This window comes from Corvus moneduloides, chromosome 8 (assembly GCF_009650955.1).
Source record: "Corvus moneduloides isolate bCorMon1 chromosome 8, bCorMon1.pri, whole genome shotgun sequence".
Taxonomy (NCBI): domain Eukaryota; kingdom Metazoa; phylum Chordata; class Aves; order Passeriformes; family Corvidae; genus Corvus; species Corvus moneduloides.
The window spans coordinates 20,537,332-20,553,819 of record NC_045483.1 but is presented as its reverse complement, the minus strand read 5'-3'; the positions used below and the strand labels follow the sequence as shown (position 1 = coordinate 20,553,819).

General features: G+C 41.8%; 2 protein-coding genes across 4 annotated transcripts in view; one reads left to right on the top strand and one right to left on the bottom strand.

The window, feature by feature from the left end:
- PPP3CB (protein phosphatase 3 catalytic subunit beta) overlaps positions 1 to 6,449 on the top strand; it is a 47,125-nt gene extending 40,676 nt beyond the window's left edge. For both annotated transcript variants that reach the window (XR_004241645.1, XR_004241644.1), the window contains 3 exons: positions 106 to 164; positions 785 to 856; positions 6,070 to 6,449. The gene's annotated coding sequence lies outside the window, so the exon portion shown is untranslated. The remainder of the gene's footprint in view (positions 1 to 105; positions 165 to 784; positions 857 to 6,069) is intronic.
- ANXA7 (annexin A7) lies at positions 3,169 to 16,421 on the bottom strand. 2 transcript variants are annotated; one of them, XM_032117072.1, is made up of 13 exons: positions 16,332 to 16,421; positions 14,718 to 14,775; positions 11,730 to 11,940; positions 11,313 to 11,414; positions 10,178 to 10,218; positions 9,811 to 9,913; positions 9,433 to 9,527; positions 8,648 to 8,761; positions 7,221 to 7,391; positions 5,552 to 5,722; positions 5,363 to 5,438; positions 4,047 to 4,159; positions 3,169 to 3,521 (listed from the first exon to the last, which is right to left on the bottom strand). In XM_032117072.1, the coding sequence occupies exons 2-13, from the start codon at positions 14,772 to 14,774 to the stop codon at positions 3,399 to 3,401; spliced, it is 1,377 nt and encodes a 458-aa protein (XP_031972963.1). In that variant the 5' UTR covers position 14,775; positions 16,332 to 16,421; the 3' UTR covers positions 3,169 to 3,398. The 2 variants fall into 2 exon arrangements, with proteins under 2 accessions (XP_031972963.1, XP_031972964.1); XM_032117073.1 differs by having other exon boundaries at positions 16,347 to 16,411.
- Between the last annotated feature and the right edge of the window lie 67 nt (positions 16,422 to 16,488).

Genomic DNA, 16,488 nt, shown 5'->3' with positions numbered 1-16,488 from the left:
ATATTCTTTTTAAACTAAGGACAAGCTGCTGAACAGGATGAGAATTAAGATAAGTGACGCAGTGTTGGTAAGGGAGTTTTAATATTCAATTTTACTTTATTGCAGATGCATTCTAATTGGAAATTCTTCTCAGAGTTTGAGTGCAGAAGATCAAGTTAAAAATGGTAAGTTTTTTGGCTTTTTTATGAAGCACTCCCATGCCTGCGAGCTGTACAGTCTGCATATGGTGTCATATTAGAGCAGAACAGAAATCTATTACGAAGTATGACTGAAATTTTATTATGAACATGGTGATGGTACCTTTCTCCTTTTAAGTGCTAGTGGAAAATGTCGCAACCTCACAAGAAACTATTTGTCCTGATTTGATACTCAGATCTTGGTTGTGATGAGGATTTTGAGTAGCTGGAATTGTGTATATGAAGAAAATATAGATACAGTCTTTGTGTGGAAAGACCTCACTGTAATTGGAGAGAACTGGTTCTGATACTTGTATAGCAGTAAGTGCCCAGCAGCAATGATGGTCACTTCTGTGAGGATTCCCTGGCAGCATCCATTTTGCTGCTTTAAGGACTCCCTTCCAGTGTCCATTGTCTGTAGTAGTTTTTGCCAGATATGAAGGCAGATCTGCTGTAAAGGAAAATTCACTGTGTAGTTGTCGGCCTGATTTCTCATGCTGTGTTTCTCCTGTCACCCTTTAGGCAAGTAGTCGGGTAACAGGGTTGTATCTGGGGGTGTTCCTGTTTGTAAAGGAGGCACTCATTTTTTACTACTGTGTTTCTGTAAGGTGGAGTCTGGAGCTGTCTCTAATTCTTATATTGTTTGGGAGAAGAAATTATATCCTTATTCCCTGAAAATTGTAAGTAGTTTGCATTACTTGTTTTATGCTTTCAGCATTTTACGGAGGGGAAGAAAAAAAGAAGTCATCTATATGTCCTTAGTCTGTTCTTGGGTAGAGAGGGGAGAAGGCTTGGCTTTGACAGCCAAAGGGGACAGGCAGCAAAAGCTGCGAGAGGCAAGGCAGGTCCCTGGTTTGAGCTGGTGTGGTCACTGCCTCCCTGCCCTGCCCTGGGCTCAGCAGACACATGTGGGTCACTTCTTCTGAGCAGATGGGTGGGAGCAGCATCTGTGGTGTGCTTACCTGGAGGGCACCAGCAGCGAGTATTCAGAGGTGGGCTGGGGTCTCTGCCCCAAAGAGTGTAACTGTGTGTTGGTGGAACTGAGAAGCAGAAGTACAGACTATGCTGGGTCAGGTTTTAGGGGATTATTTTCCAGCAGGGACTTGTGCTGTCAGGGAATGTGCTGCCATTTGCTGAGCCAAACGGGGAAGAACAGCCAAGTTCACAACCTACCTGTATCCAGTTCAATGGCAAACAAACACCCTCACCTCCCAAAATTATAGTGTGAAACAACAGCTTTCCTTTCAAAGCTTGTTAAATTCAGTTGTGAAATGGAAAAATTGCCCCAGTCTCATGTCTTCAATTGTGAAGATTGGCCCCTTGCAAAAAACCAAATGGTTGGGATTGAGGCTGTTTTTCTCTTAGAAAGGGAGGTCACTTCCGGTGCGAGTCTAAATGCTTTTGGAGGGAAGACTCTCCTAACAGCTTGCTTTTTTCCTAATGTTTAATCTGAAAGCACTATTACATAAGTTATGTAGAAAATTAAGGCTTTTTCAGAGGCAGGACAGACAATATCTGTTCAGTCTTTCCTTGCCTATTTTTTGCTACTTTTTTTGTTTCATTGTCAATCATTCAATTCTTGCTACCCATTTAACAATTCTTTGTTGCTAGCATGTAATGAAAATATTTTTGCCATAAAACAAGTAAATGTTTTACATTCACATAGAATAGAACATAGAACCCTCTTCACCTGTTCATTTTCTAGTGATAGTATGTATAAGCCAGATTTAATCAATATTCTGCTTTGAATGACAAGTGAAGTGGTAGGGATTTTCAGTCACATAAAAAGATAGATATGCACTAATATGCTTTAATTATTAAGTGTTAAGGTGCTTCACTTGTAAGGAAGTTTGTTCATGAACAAAGAAACAAGAACCAAAGCTTATAAGAATCTTGGTCAAGCTTGGAAAGCTGTTGACAGATGGGTATCTGTATACACACCCGTATATCTAGCTCAGTGGATACTTGCACCAAGATGACCAAAGCAGTGCAGAGTAAAATGTCTTCTAGTCTCTCCAAATCAACTTCCACTGATTTTGTATTTGAAATAATTAATCTGACCCAGCTGAACTGTATTTCCCAGTATCAGAAAAAGTTTATAGTCTAAAATCAGACTTAGGTTGCAGACCAGTGATATAAGTAAAATAGATAAGCTCTTTTGGTATGATACACTTGATAATCTGTTGTTGCTGTGTAAAAACCTCTGTGTTCATGCTGTGCAGAGTGAAAGGTTTGTCATATTGGAACCAGCGCTACCAGCCCTAGTGATTTTTGTCTGAGAGATACTAGAAATAGGCTTTTGCTTTTTGTGTGTCCTGTAATGCAATTGTTACTTGTTAAAGCATCGCTGAAGGAACACACTGCCTACTACTGCCAGACTCGAAGCTTCTCTTAAATTTATGGCTGGGGACAAATTCACTGCAGCCTTCTAAAAAAACCAAATGTGCTGTGCAAAGTTACTCTCTTTAAATCCTTTGAAAACATCCACATAGTCATTTATATTGTGTAGGTCACAACTGCTTTGGGTTGGATTTACAGGTTAGTTTTAAATAAACACTTTTTCACTGCTCGGTCAGCTGCTGTATAACTTACTCCTTTATAAGGAGAGACTTCAAAATCAGATCCAAGTTGATTTCTCCTTTTCATTGCTGCCGTAAGCATAATGGTAACTAATCAGTAGTTTAAGGAATTTAATACCGGGAGTACAGTCAGATTCTGCCAAGGCCCCTAAACTGTCAGTGTATTGTGACTTAATGTTTTTCAACATTATGATGGAAAGACATTAAAAGGGGACGGGGTGTAAAATGCTTTACATCCTAGCCTGAGGCTTTGTTTCTCTTCCACAGTAAGCTCAGCAGTTTAGGTATTTCAGGAAACTTGTTGAGTGCTGGAGATTCATTTGGTTGAAACAGTTGACTCCCACAGAGACTCATGCAGGAGTGCAGTAGAGGGGAAGTGGTTTTGTCTGGGTCAAAAAGACTGAGGCTTAGGGTCTAATAGACAAGATATATCTTTTTATTATACAATGAAGAATACTACATGCTGTAAATTAAGGCATTGTAAGTGCAAAAAGCTTACTGAATCATCAAGAAGGCATATTTGATTATGCAACCTTTAAAATTACTCTTTTACAAGGATAGTTAGTATCTATGTAAAGCATGTTTCATGTCCTTCAGTTTGTTTAAAAAAAAAAAACAAACCAAAAAACCAGATAATTCTCTTCTATTGCCCAACAATTGCCAGCAGCAACTGCCGGTAATCACCGCTTGTATCACTTGCTATCATTGTAGCCAGTGTCTTCTGATACATCTGTGTGAACATCTGTTTAATTTGCACAAGGTCAATCTATGCAAAGACAAAAAAAAAAAGCAGAAAACTTAACCACAGTGTATGATTTAAATCCTAGACAGTCACCCCACATCTCCTCCCTTGCAAACTAGAGAACACGTGCCAAGGGTGAGATGTGCAATGATTAACCCTGTGCAGTGGACAAGCCAGCTGGTCCCTCCAAGGACACAGGAGCAGCTCCCCAAGCAGAGTCCAGTAGTTGTTCCATGCTTTGTTAGGATTGTGCTGCCCTAACTCTGAACAGGTGAACTTCTCACCTGGAGGTGCTCATTTGCTATGTAGACGGGAAATAATAGTTAAAAAGGAAAACAAGCAGTTACTACTATCTAGCCAGACTTAATTAAATTACTACATGAAAGCTGGCTTTAAAACTAATTTAATACATTCATCTAAATGTGAGCCCCATAAAAGCTTCATGCAGTACATGTTTTTACAGCTGTGAAAGGAGGACTAAGTGACAAGCTGGTTTGGGTAGATAGCTTTCTGCTGCATGTGACTTGTACACAGGAGAAAATTTCTTACCTCACTGCGAGTGACTACAATTCTGATGAGGGTAGAATCATCTGTGCCAGCTCCTTTCATAGAATAATAAAGTCTTTCTGCAAAAAAGGCTGGGCGATTTAAAGCACATTGCACTGCAACAAAGTATATTGTTAGGATTAGTTCCAGTATTGTATCCTGTATAGTGATACCTGGCAAGATCAACTCAGGATTTTTGCTGCAGACACCTAGAGGTTGGTATTAGTGAAGATCCAGTTACTGTGAATAACGGGACCTGTTTATAAAGCTAATAAGCTTATTTTCAAGTTGAACAAATGAGTTATTCCTTCACACAAAAACTTATGGTTATTAGCAGTTAACTCCTCTGGGGAAGTGCTTTTCAAAGCACTGAAATCTTAACTCTCAAACAGGTAATTCAAAACCAGTTCTTCTCCTTGGGTAGCTGGTACTGGGACACAAGGTATTTTACTCATGTTCCATTGCTAGAATCTCACTAAGAAAAGTACAAAGGTAGAAGGTTCTCTAGTAGTTCTGTAGCTCTTGTAGTTACAGCATGTATTTTGTTTCAGGTAGATTGTTCACACTCAGAGATGAGCCGTTATTCTTCTACCTTATTCTCAGACCTGAATTTTTCCCATTAAACTCTGAGTAGAATATACTCTGGGAAGTTTTTGCTTATCCATTATGGCTACAGAATTGCTGTCATTTGGGTGAGCACTGATACGACTGGTGTCTCCAGATTTACTAAATATTACTGATTTTCACTATCAGTTAATTGTGCTGAATTGTGTTGAACTGCTTTGCTGTAACAAGTCGGTAGGAAAAAGTGAATTCAAACTGGCGCCTTCTATTTTGCTGAGCTTTTTGGGGTAGATGGTGGTGGGGAAGGGGGTGGAAAAGGAACTGTGCCTTCAGTAGGTTCATGTTGGCTCTGAGGTTATCTGTGTGGGTGGCTCAGCTGTCTCTGCTGAGGAGCTGCACACCCAGTCACAGCTCTGTGACACTGCTACCTCCTTTTGCAGAACTCTGAATTATACAGCTACAAGCACTAACCAGTGACCTTTGGTTCTGTGCACTTGCCTGCCTTCCCAGAGAAGTGACAAGTAGTTCCTCTGTGGTCTTTTCTTATTTGAAACTGACTTCTTCATGGTGGATGCATGTTTTCTTCATTTAAGTGCAAGATGAATCATTTGAATAATTGAAGCTACTTCTGTGCTAGCAGAGTCTCTGATTGTGGGATCATTTGCCATATGGCCAGTGCTGAACTGGATTCTTCTTTGATTACATTTAGGTTTAATTCCTAAAGGATAAGGGGAGGGAAGAACAATATAACTTACCAATAGTCTTCAAACCACGTTCCACATTTCCAGAAAATTCTCGGTCAATGCTGCTTAATAAATCACGATTAGCAATCTACAAATAAATGAGATTAATATGTGGATGATGAAATGCAGTAACAACTGGAACCTTAATTTAAGGTTAATTACATTCACCAAGCTTATTTGAAATCAGTGAAGAACTCCTACCCTGGAGTATGCCTCAACGGTTGCTTTCAGTTGGGGAAAACTTCTGCTTGCCAGAACCATATTAAAGCAAGATTCATCAGTCCCAAGTTTTCCTTCACCAGCTTGGTACAGACGCTGAGCATCTTCTTGAGCTTTTTGATAATCCACAGTTTGATTCTCATCACGATTACCCTTAGTGCAAAGACAGCAGATTTCAAATAAAATTTCACAGAGAAGGCTATGATTTAACTGCTTGCAGGGTACATAGACACCAAGCATGCATCTTCAAAGCTTGAAGCAGAAAGAGAAATAGTTTGAAATACATTACATTGCTTTAAAACTCCTCTTTGGTTTAATATTCTTTATAGGAAACAAATACAAAAGTGGCTCAGAACCCTATCTGTAGGACATGCTTTAAACTGCAGATACACTGACTCAGATAACTTCACCCTACAAACCATCTCATAGTCCTAATTGAGTACTGTACTTAATTCTCTATTTTACTTAATAATGTAAGCTTTCTCTTGATTTGTTTCTAGGCTTCAAGTTGCAAAGACTCTTCCCAAATGAACTAATGAATTATCTTACTGAATATGCACACCTGAAATATCTCAGGTTTCCCTCCTATTTTATTTAGAAGTTGCTTATTTCAAGTAAGAATGTCTCCAGAAAGCACTTACTACACTTGTGTCAGTAGGGCTTGTATGACATTTTATGTGCTTTGGTGGTTGTTTTGGTTTTTTTGCTGCCCGGTGCATGGATGGATACTGCTAAACATACTGGCTGACTAGGCTGAATACAATCTCTCGAATACTGTTGTATCTGTAGTGGTTAATATATTATTTAAATGATGTGATTGTCAGTTATTGTAAACTACTGGATTTATCAAAATAAAAATTAGCAGCATGAGTTTCTCCAGGTTTGCTTTCTTCTGGATTTTTACTTTTAACCAAATATCTAGAGCATAGGTGAACTCTCACAAAGGTAGAAGCCAAGGAGGTAGAGAAGTGTCATAGAAATTCTAACACAAAATAGGCAAGTTTATCAGAGAACTGTGGGAAGTTGCATTAGTTACATATTTCTTCCTAAATATGGGTAACTGCAAGTTACTATTCCTCAACACAAAATGAGCCCTAGTAAATGATACGGGATAAACAAACTCCAGTGGTCACCTGAGTTCAGCAGCAGCACCTCCCTAATTCTGGTGATGTAAGGGGAAGGCAGGCTGTGGAGTAACTTGGGAAGCAGGTTTTGCCCTCTGGCACATCTTACCTTGTTTGTAGGGATTCTCAGAGGCATTCTACATACCACGGAGGTTATCCAATCAGCTTCACCCAGATTACTTTGTTAACATATGCAAAAAATAAAAAGCATCCTGCTCTAAAAGCAGTATAGAGCACTGCTTTAGGGAACCACTTGGTTGCATCTGCACAATATTTCCACATAAATTCTGATACTAATTGAGGGTGCTAAATTAGGTCACACAATTCATCATGGATTTGCAGATAAGAAGTATCTCTTGAGGAGGGACTGAAGAGTCACATCTTAGGGAATAAATTAATGACCATGGGCTAATTTCTTAAAAACCTGCCTCTAACTAAGCATACACAGGCTATTTATGGAGCCATTGTGACTACACACATCAGACTGTACACTGTTATCTTATTAAAAAAAAATAATTAAAGCTCACTTGGCACATGGATATAAGTAATCGTTCAAAGTGTCCTGAAGTGTCTGATCTGATGTCTTCTTCAATGTCCCTTCCAAATTCGGATTTATAGCAGTTCACTATTTCGCGAATTTCCTGGTTTGTCCTTGTGCAAAGGATCTCAATCAACACACTCTCCTGCGTGCCTGCTCCCTGTAGGCAGAGAAAACAAAGGCATAACTACAGAGCACTACCTATGCAGTTTTCTTCAACTGTGAAATAATACCAGTCATCTGGTATTTCAAAACCTAATACATCTACCTTGTAAGAACAGTATCCTTGCAGTGTGAAAGCACCAAGTCTACTGTACACTTAAAATGGAATGAAGATTCCTCAAACATGCCATTCTGCACCAGTTCAGAGAAACAGCCCAAAACTATACATCCACATCAGTGACACTGGCCAAAAGTTAACTGGAAAATGGTTTAGGAAGGAAAATTCTTTGGCAGCCTTAATCTGGAAACTTACTATAGGAAGGTAGAGCCTTATGATTATCATTGAAGTCAAAGGTACACATGTAAATTCCATTCTGGTCAGTACACAAGTGTGTTTCCTATCCAAATGTGGCTGCTTCCTCAGCGTGGAACTTTTTACAGATGCTTCCCTCTCCCCACAATAAAAGTTAAGTGTGATTTCTGTGTACCGGGGGATCTTACTGGCATGGTCATCTCAATTCAGGCAAGGATTAGATAAGAGAGGGGATGTATGTGAGACTTCTAGGAAATCTTATATTATGAATTTTTGAAAATGACTATTCCCCATTAAAAGCAGATCTTCATTTAAGCTCCATGTTTTCTAGAAGGTGTGCATTCATACATGGGTTGAGTTACTCATTTCCACTATCAGCCACCTGCTAGCTGCTGCAGCTCAAGCAAGACGTTCCAGTCAGCTGGATGTACCAGTTTATCTGAGTTAAAAGTTTAAACCAACTTGCTCACCTAATCTCTAAATGCTGTCTTTATACTTGAACAGATATATCCATCTGACCTCAAGAAATTATTTTTTCATTGTCTTTTTTGGGGGGAAAAAACGGATAATCCAAAAATACCTTTCAGTAACAAAGGTTTGTTCCTAGTAAGGAAAGGTATGTACCTTTAGTTTAAACAGTGACTATGGTTTTAACAGCACCGTGGCCCTTTTTAGGTTCTAGCAATAATTATGTCCAAGTGGTAGAGAACAAGGTTCTGTCCTGCTGCGTTTCTTCCTCTACTGAGTGGACATCTGCCCTGAATTGGCTAATCCTGCAGAAATCATCTGGAACTGGGGGACACAGCAGAAAATAATTTTAAGCCCTGCAATTCCAGGATTTATTTGACACTAGCAGATTTTTCAACAATGCTGGGACCAGGTATTCTTAGATGAGCATTTTAAGGTCATTTTAAACTGTTTCCTTCACAGGAATACCATACCTTCATTGCATGACGTAAGCTCCAGGCATCATAGTAGGTACTAGGCATGAAGAGCGCTAGAATCAGTTCTTCCACATTACCACTTAACTCAGACTTCAGATCTTTAATTAAATCCTGTTCAATTACAAACACAAAAAGAGCTTTGCAGAGTGTTAGGCATATACAGATTATATACCAAAGAAAGATCAAACTAGAATTTACTTTTATGACTTATTTCTACCTTTGTGCTGTTTTTCCTGTAAAGCTTTGTTTCTTATGAAAATCTTTCCTCTGACACCTCAGCTCTTCTCCATTATCTCCTCACTATTTGAGATGTTATTAAATGCCACAACTACAAAATTTCACTTTAAGTTGCAAAGATGACAGAGGGAAGAAATTAAATTAACCTGGACTTTTATTTACTATCCAATCCTCAATCAGTTTCTCAGTTTTTTCTTGGGAAAAATATTTCAGTGCTGCTTTGTGTGCATAAAAAACTCAGTAGTTTCAGACACAAATACAAGGGCAGTTTAAGCTTGATTACTTTCTATCAAGCATTAGAGAAGCAGAGAAGCTTCTTGCATGGTCAGGGACAGAGACAGCCTCCAGCCTTCCCCCACCCCTGCTTCTTCCAGGTATCAGGACCACACTATGTCAAATATCGCAATATATAAGGAACATAACTAAAAGAAGTATATTTTAAAAAATGTCCAAATCACTCCCCAGGACTAAAATGCAACCAGGCAGTTAAAGCAGCAGCTGAAAGTTTGGTTTTGTTTACCAATTCAAAGAACTAGTGAACGTACCTTGCCATACATAGTCTTGAAAGCTGCCTTGATTTTTTGCCTTTGATCATTGGAGCGGTTAGCAACAACATTTATGATGGCCTGCTCATCAGTTCCTTGGAAACAGAAGGGCAATGTCATGTAAGAATGCAATATAGTCCCCCCCAAAACTGTGCATTTTATACTGTTGCATTTGGGCATAGTTACATAGTAAGTGGCTGCTATTTAAGTCTACCAAATTTTCTATGGAACTTCATCTACTAAATAGCCCAGGCCCTTTTGAAAATGTAACTTTTGAAAAGCTGGGCGGGGGGGAAGTATAGTTAAATAAAAACTGAAGAAAACAACAAAATGGCATTAAGAAGTTAGATTAATAGGAACGAAAGCTTCTTTGCGTACCAAAACCCTTCATAGCTTTGCGTAGAATTTCTGCATCCCTTCCAGCATCAAAGTTTGGAGCAGCTTGAATTGTACCCTGGGTATACTGAACCACTGCAGCAGGCTGAAAATAAGAGTCACACATAACTAGATATCTGCACAATATAAATTCAAATTAAAATCACAGCTCTGCAATCAGTACTTCAGAAGGCACTGTCCGTTAATTCTCCATTTCTTACTCTAACACAGAATGAGGGCAACATTACTCTGAGGGTAGATGGAAACTCCTGATGCAGAACACAGTCTAAACCATTGGAAATCAGCTGTAAAAACATTAAAACTACAGAGGCCACATAAGATTAATTCTAGGAGAGAAAACAGCACATACCGGACCAGGCATTGGGGATGGTACTTGTCCACCAGGAAATCCTAGTGAAAATAAAGAACAAGGTAGAAGAAATTAATTACATCTCCTCTTATTGTAAAAATACCATCTAATCTGAATATAAAGCCAAACCTGCCACTGTACACAATCTGTTTCCTAAGTAATGATACCTACCACAATCAGTAACTGAATTTCTTTCCTTGGGAATAATGGGAAGAAGCAATCATGGATTCATTTTGATACATACACTAGCAAGACAATTCTAAAATTACTAAACTTACTGGTGCTGTGGGAACTGGAAGGATCTCTCCTTAAGAAATTCTGCTATTTTTGACAGAAGCCAAGATAGCCCAAACAAATGAAGAATGTGTGTCCCATGCTCTCTTTAAAAGCCGTTATATACACTTTAAAATGCCTAGCATGTAAACAATAAATATTCAGAATTCATTGCTGCAGAAAGGATTGAAGGAATCTCATTCTGTGATCAAAAGCACTGTGAATACAAAAGCTAAAACTATTTTTTTTGTACTGGAATTTTATTTTTATTCATAATATGTATGGACATTCCTTATCATTTTAATAGAAACTTAGTACCAGAGTTAACAAAGCAATCATAAAAACGTTTTGCTGCTTTGAATTTCTTTAAAACACAACTGATATATTCCAGGACAAAAATCATCTCTTATAGTAAATGACCACTTAAAGCATTACAAACACTGCACTGCTTTTAAGCAAATGTATGCATTTTCCTTTCCTCTTTCTCCAATATGCCAGGGATCATTGTGAACACACAGATCTGAAAAATGCAATTGAGATTAACAGAACTGCTAGATACTTATTGAATATGGACTTCGGATTTTACAGTTCTCATCAGATACTTGCAGTTTGAAAAAGAATAAGCACCTAAACCACTGCATCATGACCATTATTCAGGGACATCCATCCCTTTTGGATGTAGCACCTACGGAACTGGTTCTCATCAGCCCTTCAGTGGCCTGGTCAAGAAAGGTGGCAGGAGGTGCACAGCATACAAACCTCAACAGCTACAAGTAACAAAGGTAAGGGCCTAATTTCTTACTACCTATCCTGGGGTCTCGGTTTAACCTTGGGTGCTTAAAGTTTCTTATATATGACATACCTGGAATTTGTGCTGGTCCACCTCCAGCATAGCTTTGGGCGGGAGGCTGCTGTGGATAGCCACCAAAGCCAGGGCCAGTGGGAGGCACAGCAAAGCCAGGGCCTGGAAGCAAAGCCAGGGGAAAAAACCCAGACTTTAGCACACTTAGTATTTTGTACTTGACTTCTTTAACACAACATGAGTCAGGTTATTGAGCAGAGCTACGTAAGAGACCAGTTTCTCCATGTAAGTGCAGTGACCCAGAACCACCAAGGCTCTGCCATCAGCATGCAGGTATTTCCTGCTGGATGGCAACCTGGCTGGCTGCCTGTGTGCTGCTGCCTGAGCTGATCACTGAACAAAGCTGCTTTTCTTTACTACTTCTAACGAGCACAGGGAATGCTGACACTGGAAATCACTTCTGGCTGGTACTCTTACCTCCAGAATAAGGTGGCATTCCTCCAGCCTGGGGAGCTCCAGGGAAGCTCCCTGAAGCAGGGTAACCCCCCAGGGCAGAATATCCTGGAAACCCAGCATTTGGTGGTGCTGCAGGAAAGGTACCTCCTCCTGATGGAGGGAATCCTCCAGGAACGGTGGTGGGATAGGGGTACTGACCAGCTGGTGGATAGACAGACTCCTGTCCTGTTGGCTGAAACACAGAAATGGGATGTCTGTATGCCTGTTAACAGCACATTCGAGTAAAAACTCCCAAGCTGCCAGAATGTCCACATGAATAATAACAACGTGAATTATACAATTAGATGTAGGGCTTGAAGCAGCAGCAGAATTCCTGAAGCCTGGGTGGGGTCCTCTTGGTTGGGTTTTCTGATGCATCTCCTTCGTTGACATAGAATCAGAGGGTGCTGCAGGGTGGAAGTCACCTCTGGATGACCTGTGATCCCATCCACCCTCAAAGCAGGGCCAGCTTTGGAGTTGGGTGAGGTTATGCAAAGCCTAATAGTCAGGTTTTCAGTATATACAAGGAATGGCAAATTCACAGCCTCTCTAGGCCCCTGTTGCAGTGTTTGACTGCCCTTACAGTGAAAAATGTTTTCCTCAAACCAAATTGCAACCTGTATTTGCTAGCTGCCCTTTCACTGTGTACCCCGACACAAGTTGGCTCCAATGTCTCTATGGCTCCTTCTCACGCAGCAGAAGACTTGCTCTTCTCCAGGCAAGCAGCCTTCCCCAGACATGTTCCTCTTTGTTCACATCTTTGTTGTACTGGGAGGCCACAACCAGACACAGTATTCCAGAGGTGCTCTTGCTGAAGCCTGGTGTGTCATTAGCCTTCCTCCCTGAGGACTTGGCAGTGCTGAGCCACACTTCACTTGTCAGCCACTGGGACACCTGGTCCCTTACTGGAAAGCTGCTCTTTCTATGCCACACAAGGAAGAGGTGAGCTCAGCTCAGCTTGCTCTCTATGAATCATCAGGAGCTCACCCCCTGTTACAAGACTTGCACGAGCACAGTAGCTTTGAAACTTCTGCCTCTATTGCACAAACAGTATTTTCAAATGTTACAGGGTAAGAACTTCTTGGGAGTTTTTTCCCACTTCCTTTGGAATCCAGGTTATAAAGCATGGACATTCAATGACTAAATCTGGATCACTGAGTCAGACCGAACACCTACTACAGGTTTTAAATAAAAAGAACAAGTCCAACACCTATATATTTGTTTTGCTACATGTATGATTTACCAGCCATACCACAAAGGTTGCTATTAGCATTAAGATATATTAGAAATATTTACTTTAATGATCTGGATCTCTAAGGGAAAGCACTGTAAGGTAAAAGCCATTATACTTGATCTTAGAAATCAAGTATTTAAAATCAGCTTCATAATGAAGCATAATGGATGGACCCATTACTCCCTTGCTGGGGATCATCTTTACTGAATAGCTTTAGAAATATGGGTCACACATTACATACAGTACACATTCATTCTTGACCCCAGAAAACAGAAATAAAGTGCAGAGCAGCAAAGCCTAGCTCCAATGTTCTCCTTGGGTTTGGCTGCCCCAAGATTTCTACCCCCAAATTTCTGTGCCCAGGCTATATAATATTCTTTTCCCCAGGGGTGCAGTTGGATATTTCCCTGCTAGACTCAACAAAAATATTTTATTGGAATTTAGATTCATAAAGCCAAAATTAGGATCCTCAAAAGCCCTGCTCAGATAACTACCAGTGCTGCAGAAAAAAATAATTTCACATATGCTTTTTGAATTGGTTATCACATTGGGCATCATCAATGAGAGTAGGAAATCATTGATAACAAGTCTAGAAGGTCTTTTAAATGAATTAATTGAAGTTGGCCATTTTTTAAATGCTAGCTAAGAAAAAAAAATATTTTCAGATGTATTTAAAAATAAACAACAGCTAAAATCATGAGGGTTCAGCAGAACCTTGAGGGGAGAAAAGAAATCCCGGAGTTAATAGTCTTGTTTCTAATATGTTTGTCTTTAGTTTGACTGACTTTAATGTTTCAGAAGAAGTAAGGGCAGATTGTAAAGCAAAATCATCAGAGAGTTTATTGCATGTATTTATATGCATATATTTATATCTTGCATTTATTTATAGCTTTTCAGTATCTTAATGACATTTAGGCTGAGATCCATGCTTAAGTCTGGTTCTGTATTACATAAAACACAGGTAAAATTCCCACAATGACACTGATCAGTGCCATGATCAGTGCCATAAAAGTACAGAGATGAATCTAGCTTTGAAAAATATTGCAGGCGTATCAAAAAGACTGCAGTATCAGCCATACCTGCTACATTTTAGCCTTCCATTAAGTTTCCTTTAAAATTCTTAGTTCATTCAGTTGTGCGCTGAAGGTGGAACAGTCCTGTGGATAGGGTAGTCAAGATACAGTGTCCTCTATCCTCAGAAAAATATTTACTTGGTGTCGTACGAATGCTGGGCTACTTGAGTAAAGTGTTCCAAGCTCTTCCTGATGGCTGTGACCACTGAAAATTGTTCAGCATCTCTCTAAATCCTCGGATACAGCTATGTGAGTATTTGGTACAGATTGATTCAGAGATTACCTCTAACCCTACATGTAAAGGGCCTCCTATTTATAGAAGAAACTTAAAAAAAAGAAGAAAAAGAGAAAAAGAATTGTTGAGATGAGACAACTGTATTTAAAAAAACAAACTCACAAGAAAAAAATAAAACAAGACCAAAGAATCAAAGACCTTTCTGGAACAACAGACATCATTAACAAAACTAAGCTTCCCCCTTGGAATTCTTGTGTGACAGCTGTAAAGTCACCTTCAGAGATATACAGATGAAAACAAAGAGCATAATCACTAGAGAATAGGGTACATGAACGGACAGCTACTATTTACAGACACACGGAGCACAGTAAGGACTTCATAGAATATAAATGCATTAGGAATGTAACACATTCAAGAGCCATACTTACAGGATAACCTGGGAAAGCAGGGTAGCCATCAGAAGGGGGATAACCTGGGTATGACATTCTAGGGAAGAAAAAAAAGATTTTCACTGTGAAGCACTATATATGAGTTTGTAGTAGGTATTTGCTTGCTAATTACCTCTTAAATCACTTGAATAATATGTTTAGTAGGTTTAGAATTGCTCGGGAGTACTTGTCAGCTATTAACCCACAAAACTTTTCCTTCTTTTCTCTCCTACATCTGACCACAGCAATCAGAATTCAGAAGGGAAGCATCTTCAACTCGTAATTAACTATCACTCTTATTCAGGGTCAGACAGACACTTAAGCATGGTAAGAGGCTCAAACCTCCAGAAAACTCTGAAATACAGGGTACACTTTGAGGTTCCAGCAGGAGGGAGCTGAACCCTTTGCCATGACAGAAATAGTGCAGGCCCCAGTCCTGCACTGCACCAAGCACCTGTATCCATCATCCTGCACTGCTCCGCTCAGAGGGGTAGTTCCTGGGAGAAGAGCAGTACCCTAGCTATCCCATTTAAAATGATAATTTGGTAAGAACGGGAGTAATCCCTCAGCATTTCTTCATTCGTGGAGCAAATTCCTGTTTCCTGACAGTAACTGTTTATTTTAGTCACATTTTTAACAGAGGGACTGGGGGAAGTAGGGGCAGAGATCATCCCATCCCGCATGTTGCCAACCAGTGGGCAGGGAGATTCGAGACCATTCGCCAGGTTATGAAACATTTAATGACAGGGAAAAAAAATGGACTTTAAATTTGGCACAAGCATCCTCAAGTTGAACAAGAGCTCTGACACAACTACTTTTACAACCAAAACAACAACAGATTTTCCCGTCAGACTGTAGTTTTCCCCCGCTGTCCCCGGACGGGCGCAGGGCGGGTTAAGCCGGGGGCCGGGTGTGAGTCAGCTGCGATACCGGCCCGCGGTAAAACATCAGCGGACGCGCCGCGCTCGGTGTGTTGGGCAGAAGCTCAGCCGGTAAACACGGAGAAGTCTCCCCTCTTCCGGAGGACGGGACGGGACGGGACGGGACGGGACGGGACGGGACGGGACGGGACGGGACGGGACGGGGGACGGCCCCGCACCGCCCGCGCCCCCGCCGCCTTTAAGGGCCCCGCCCGCCGCCGCCCCGCTCCGCTCCGGGCAGTCACGCATCGCCCCAAGCTCCTCCCGCTCCCTCAGCAGCCAGCCGCGGGCCGGCCCGGCGTATCCCCCGGCGATGTGGAGCTGCGGGCGGAGGCAAGTATCCCGGTATCTGCTTCCCCCGAGGCCACCTGACCTCGTCCCCGCTCCGCAGGGCCAGGGCAGCCCCCGCCGGGGGTGCGGCTCCCTGGGGCGGGCGGCACCTCCCTCGGCCGGACACCTGCCGAGCCCCGAGCCGGGGGCGGCCGCGGCTCCGGGAGCGCTGCCCGGGGCTCCATCCAGTACGGCAGCGCCTCGGGCCTGGGGCCGAGTCCCCCGGGCGACGTGTGAGCAGAGCCGGGGCTGCGGCCGAGCCCCCGCCGGTGCGAGAGGAGCCGGCGGGGCCGGGCCGGGGGCTGGGGCGAGGGGCACGCGAGTCGCGGCCGGCCGGCTCCTCCCTCCCCCCCAGCCACCTCACCTGAGGGGAACTTACGCAGCCTTCGGCCTCTCTCCGCAGCCACACCGCAAAATGGAGCCTGTGCGGCCGGCGATGCCCGCCCCGCCCCCGGCACCGAGCCCGCCCCGGCCCGGCCCACGGGCCGTACTCCCCGCGGGCAGGGGCACCGCACCCGGTG

Excerpts from the sequence above, each read along its gene's own strand:
- ANXA7 (XM_032117072.1), bottom strand. The coding sequence starts at position 14,774 with ATGTCATACCCAGGTTATCCCCCTTCTGATGGCTACCCTGCTTTCCCA. Across the intron at positions 4,160-5,362 it reads ACGTGGTTTGAAGACTATTG|TGCAATGTGCTTTAAATCGC; the intron begins GTAAGTTATATT and ends ACTTTGTTGCAG. Across the intron at positions 3,522-4,046 it reads TTGTAGTCACTCGCAGTGAG|ATTGACCTTGTGCAAATTAA; the intron begins GTAAGAAATTTT and ends GTCTTTGCATAG.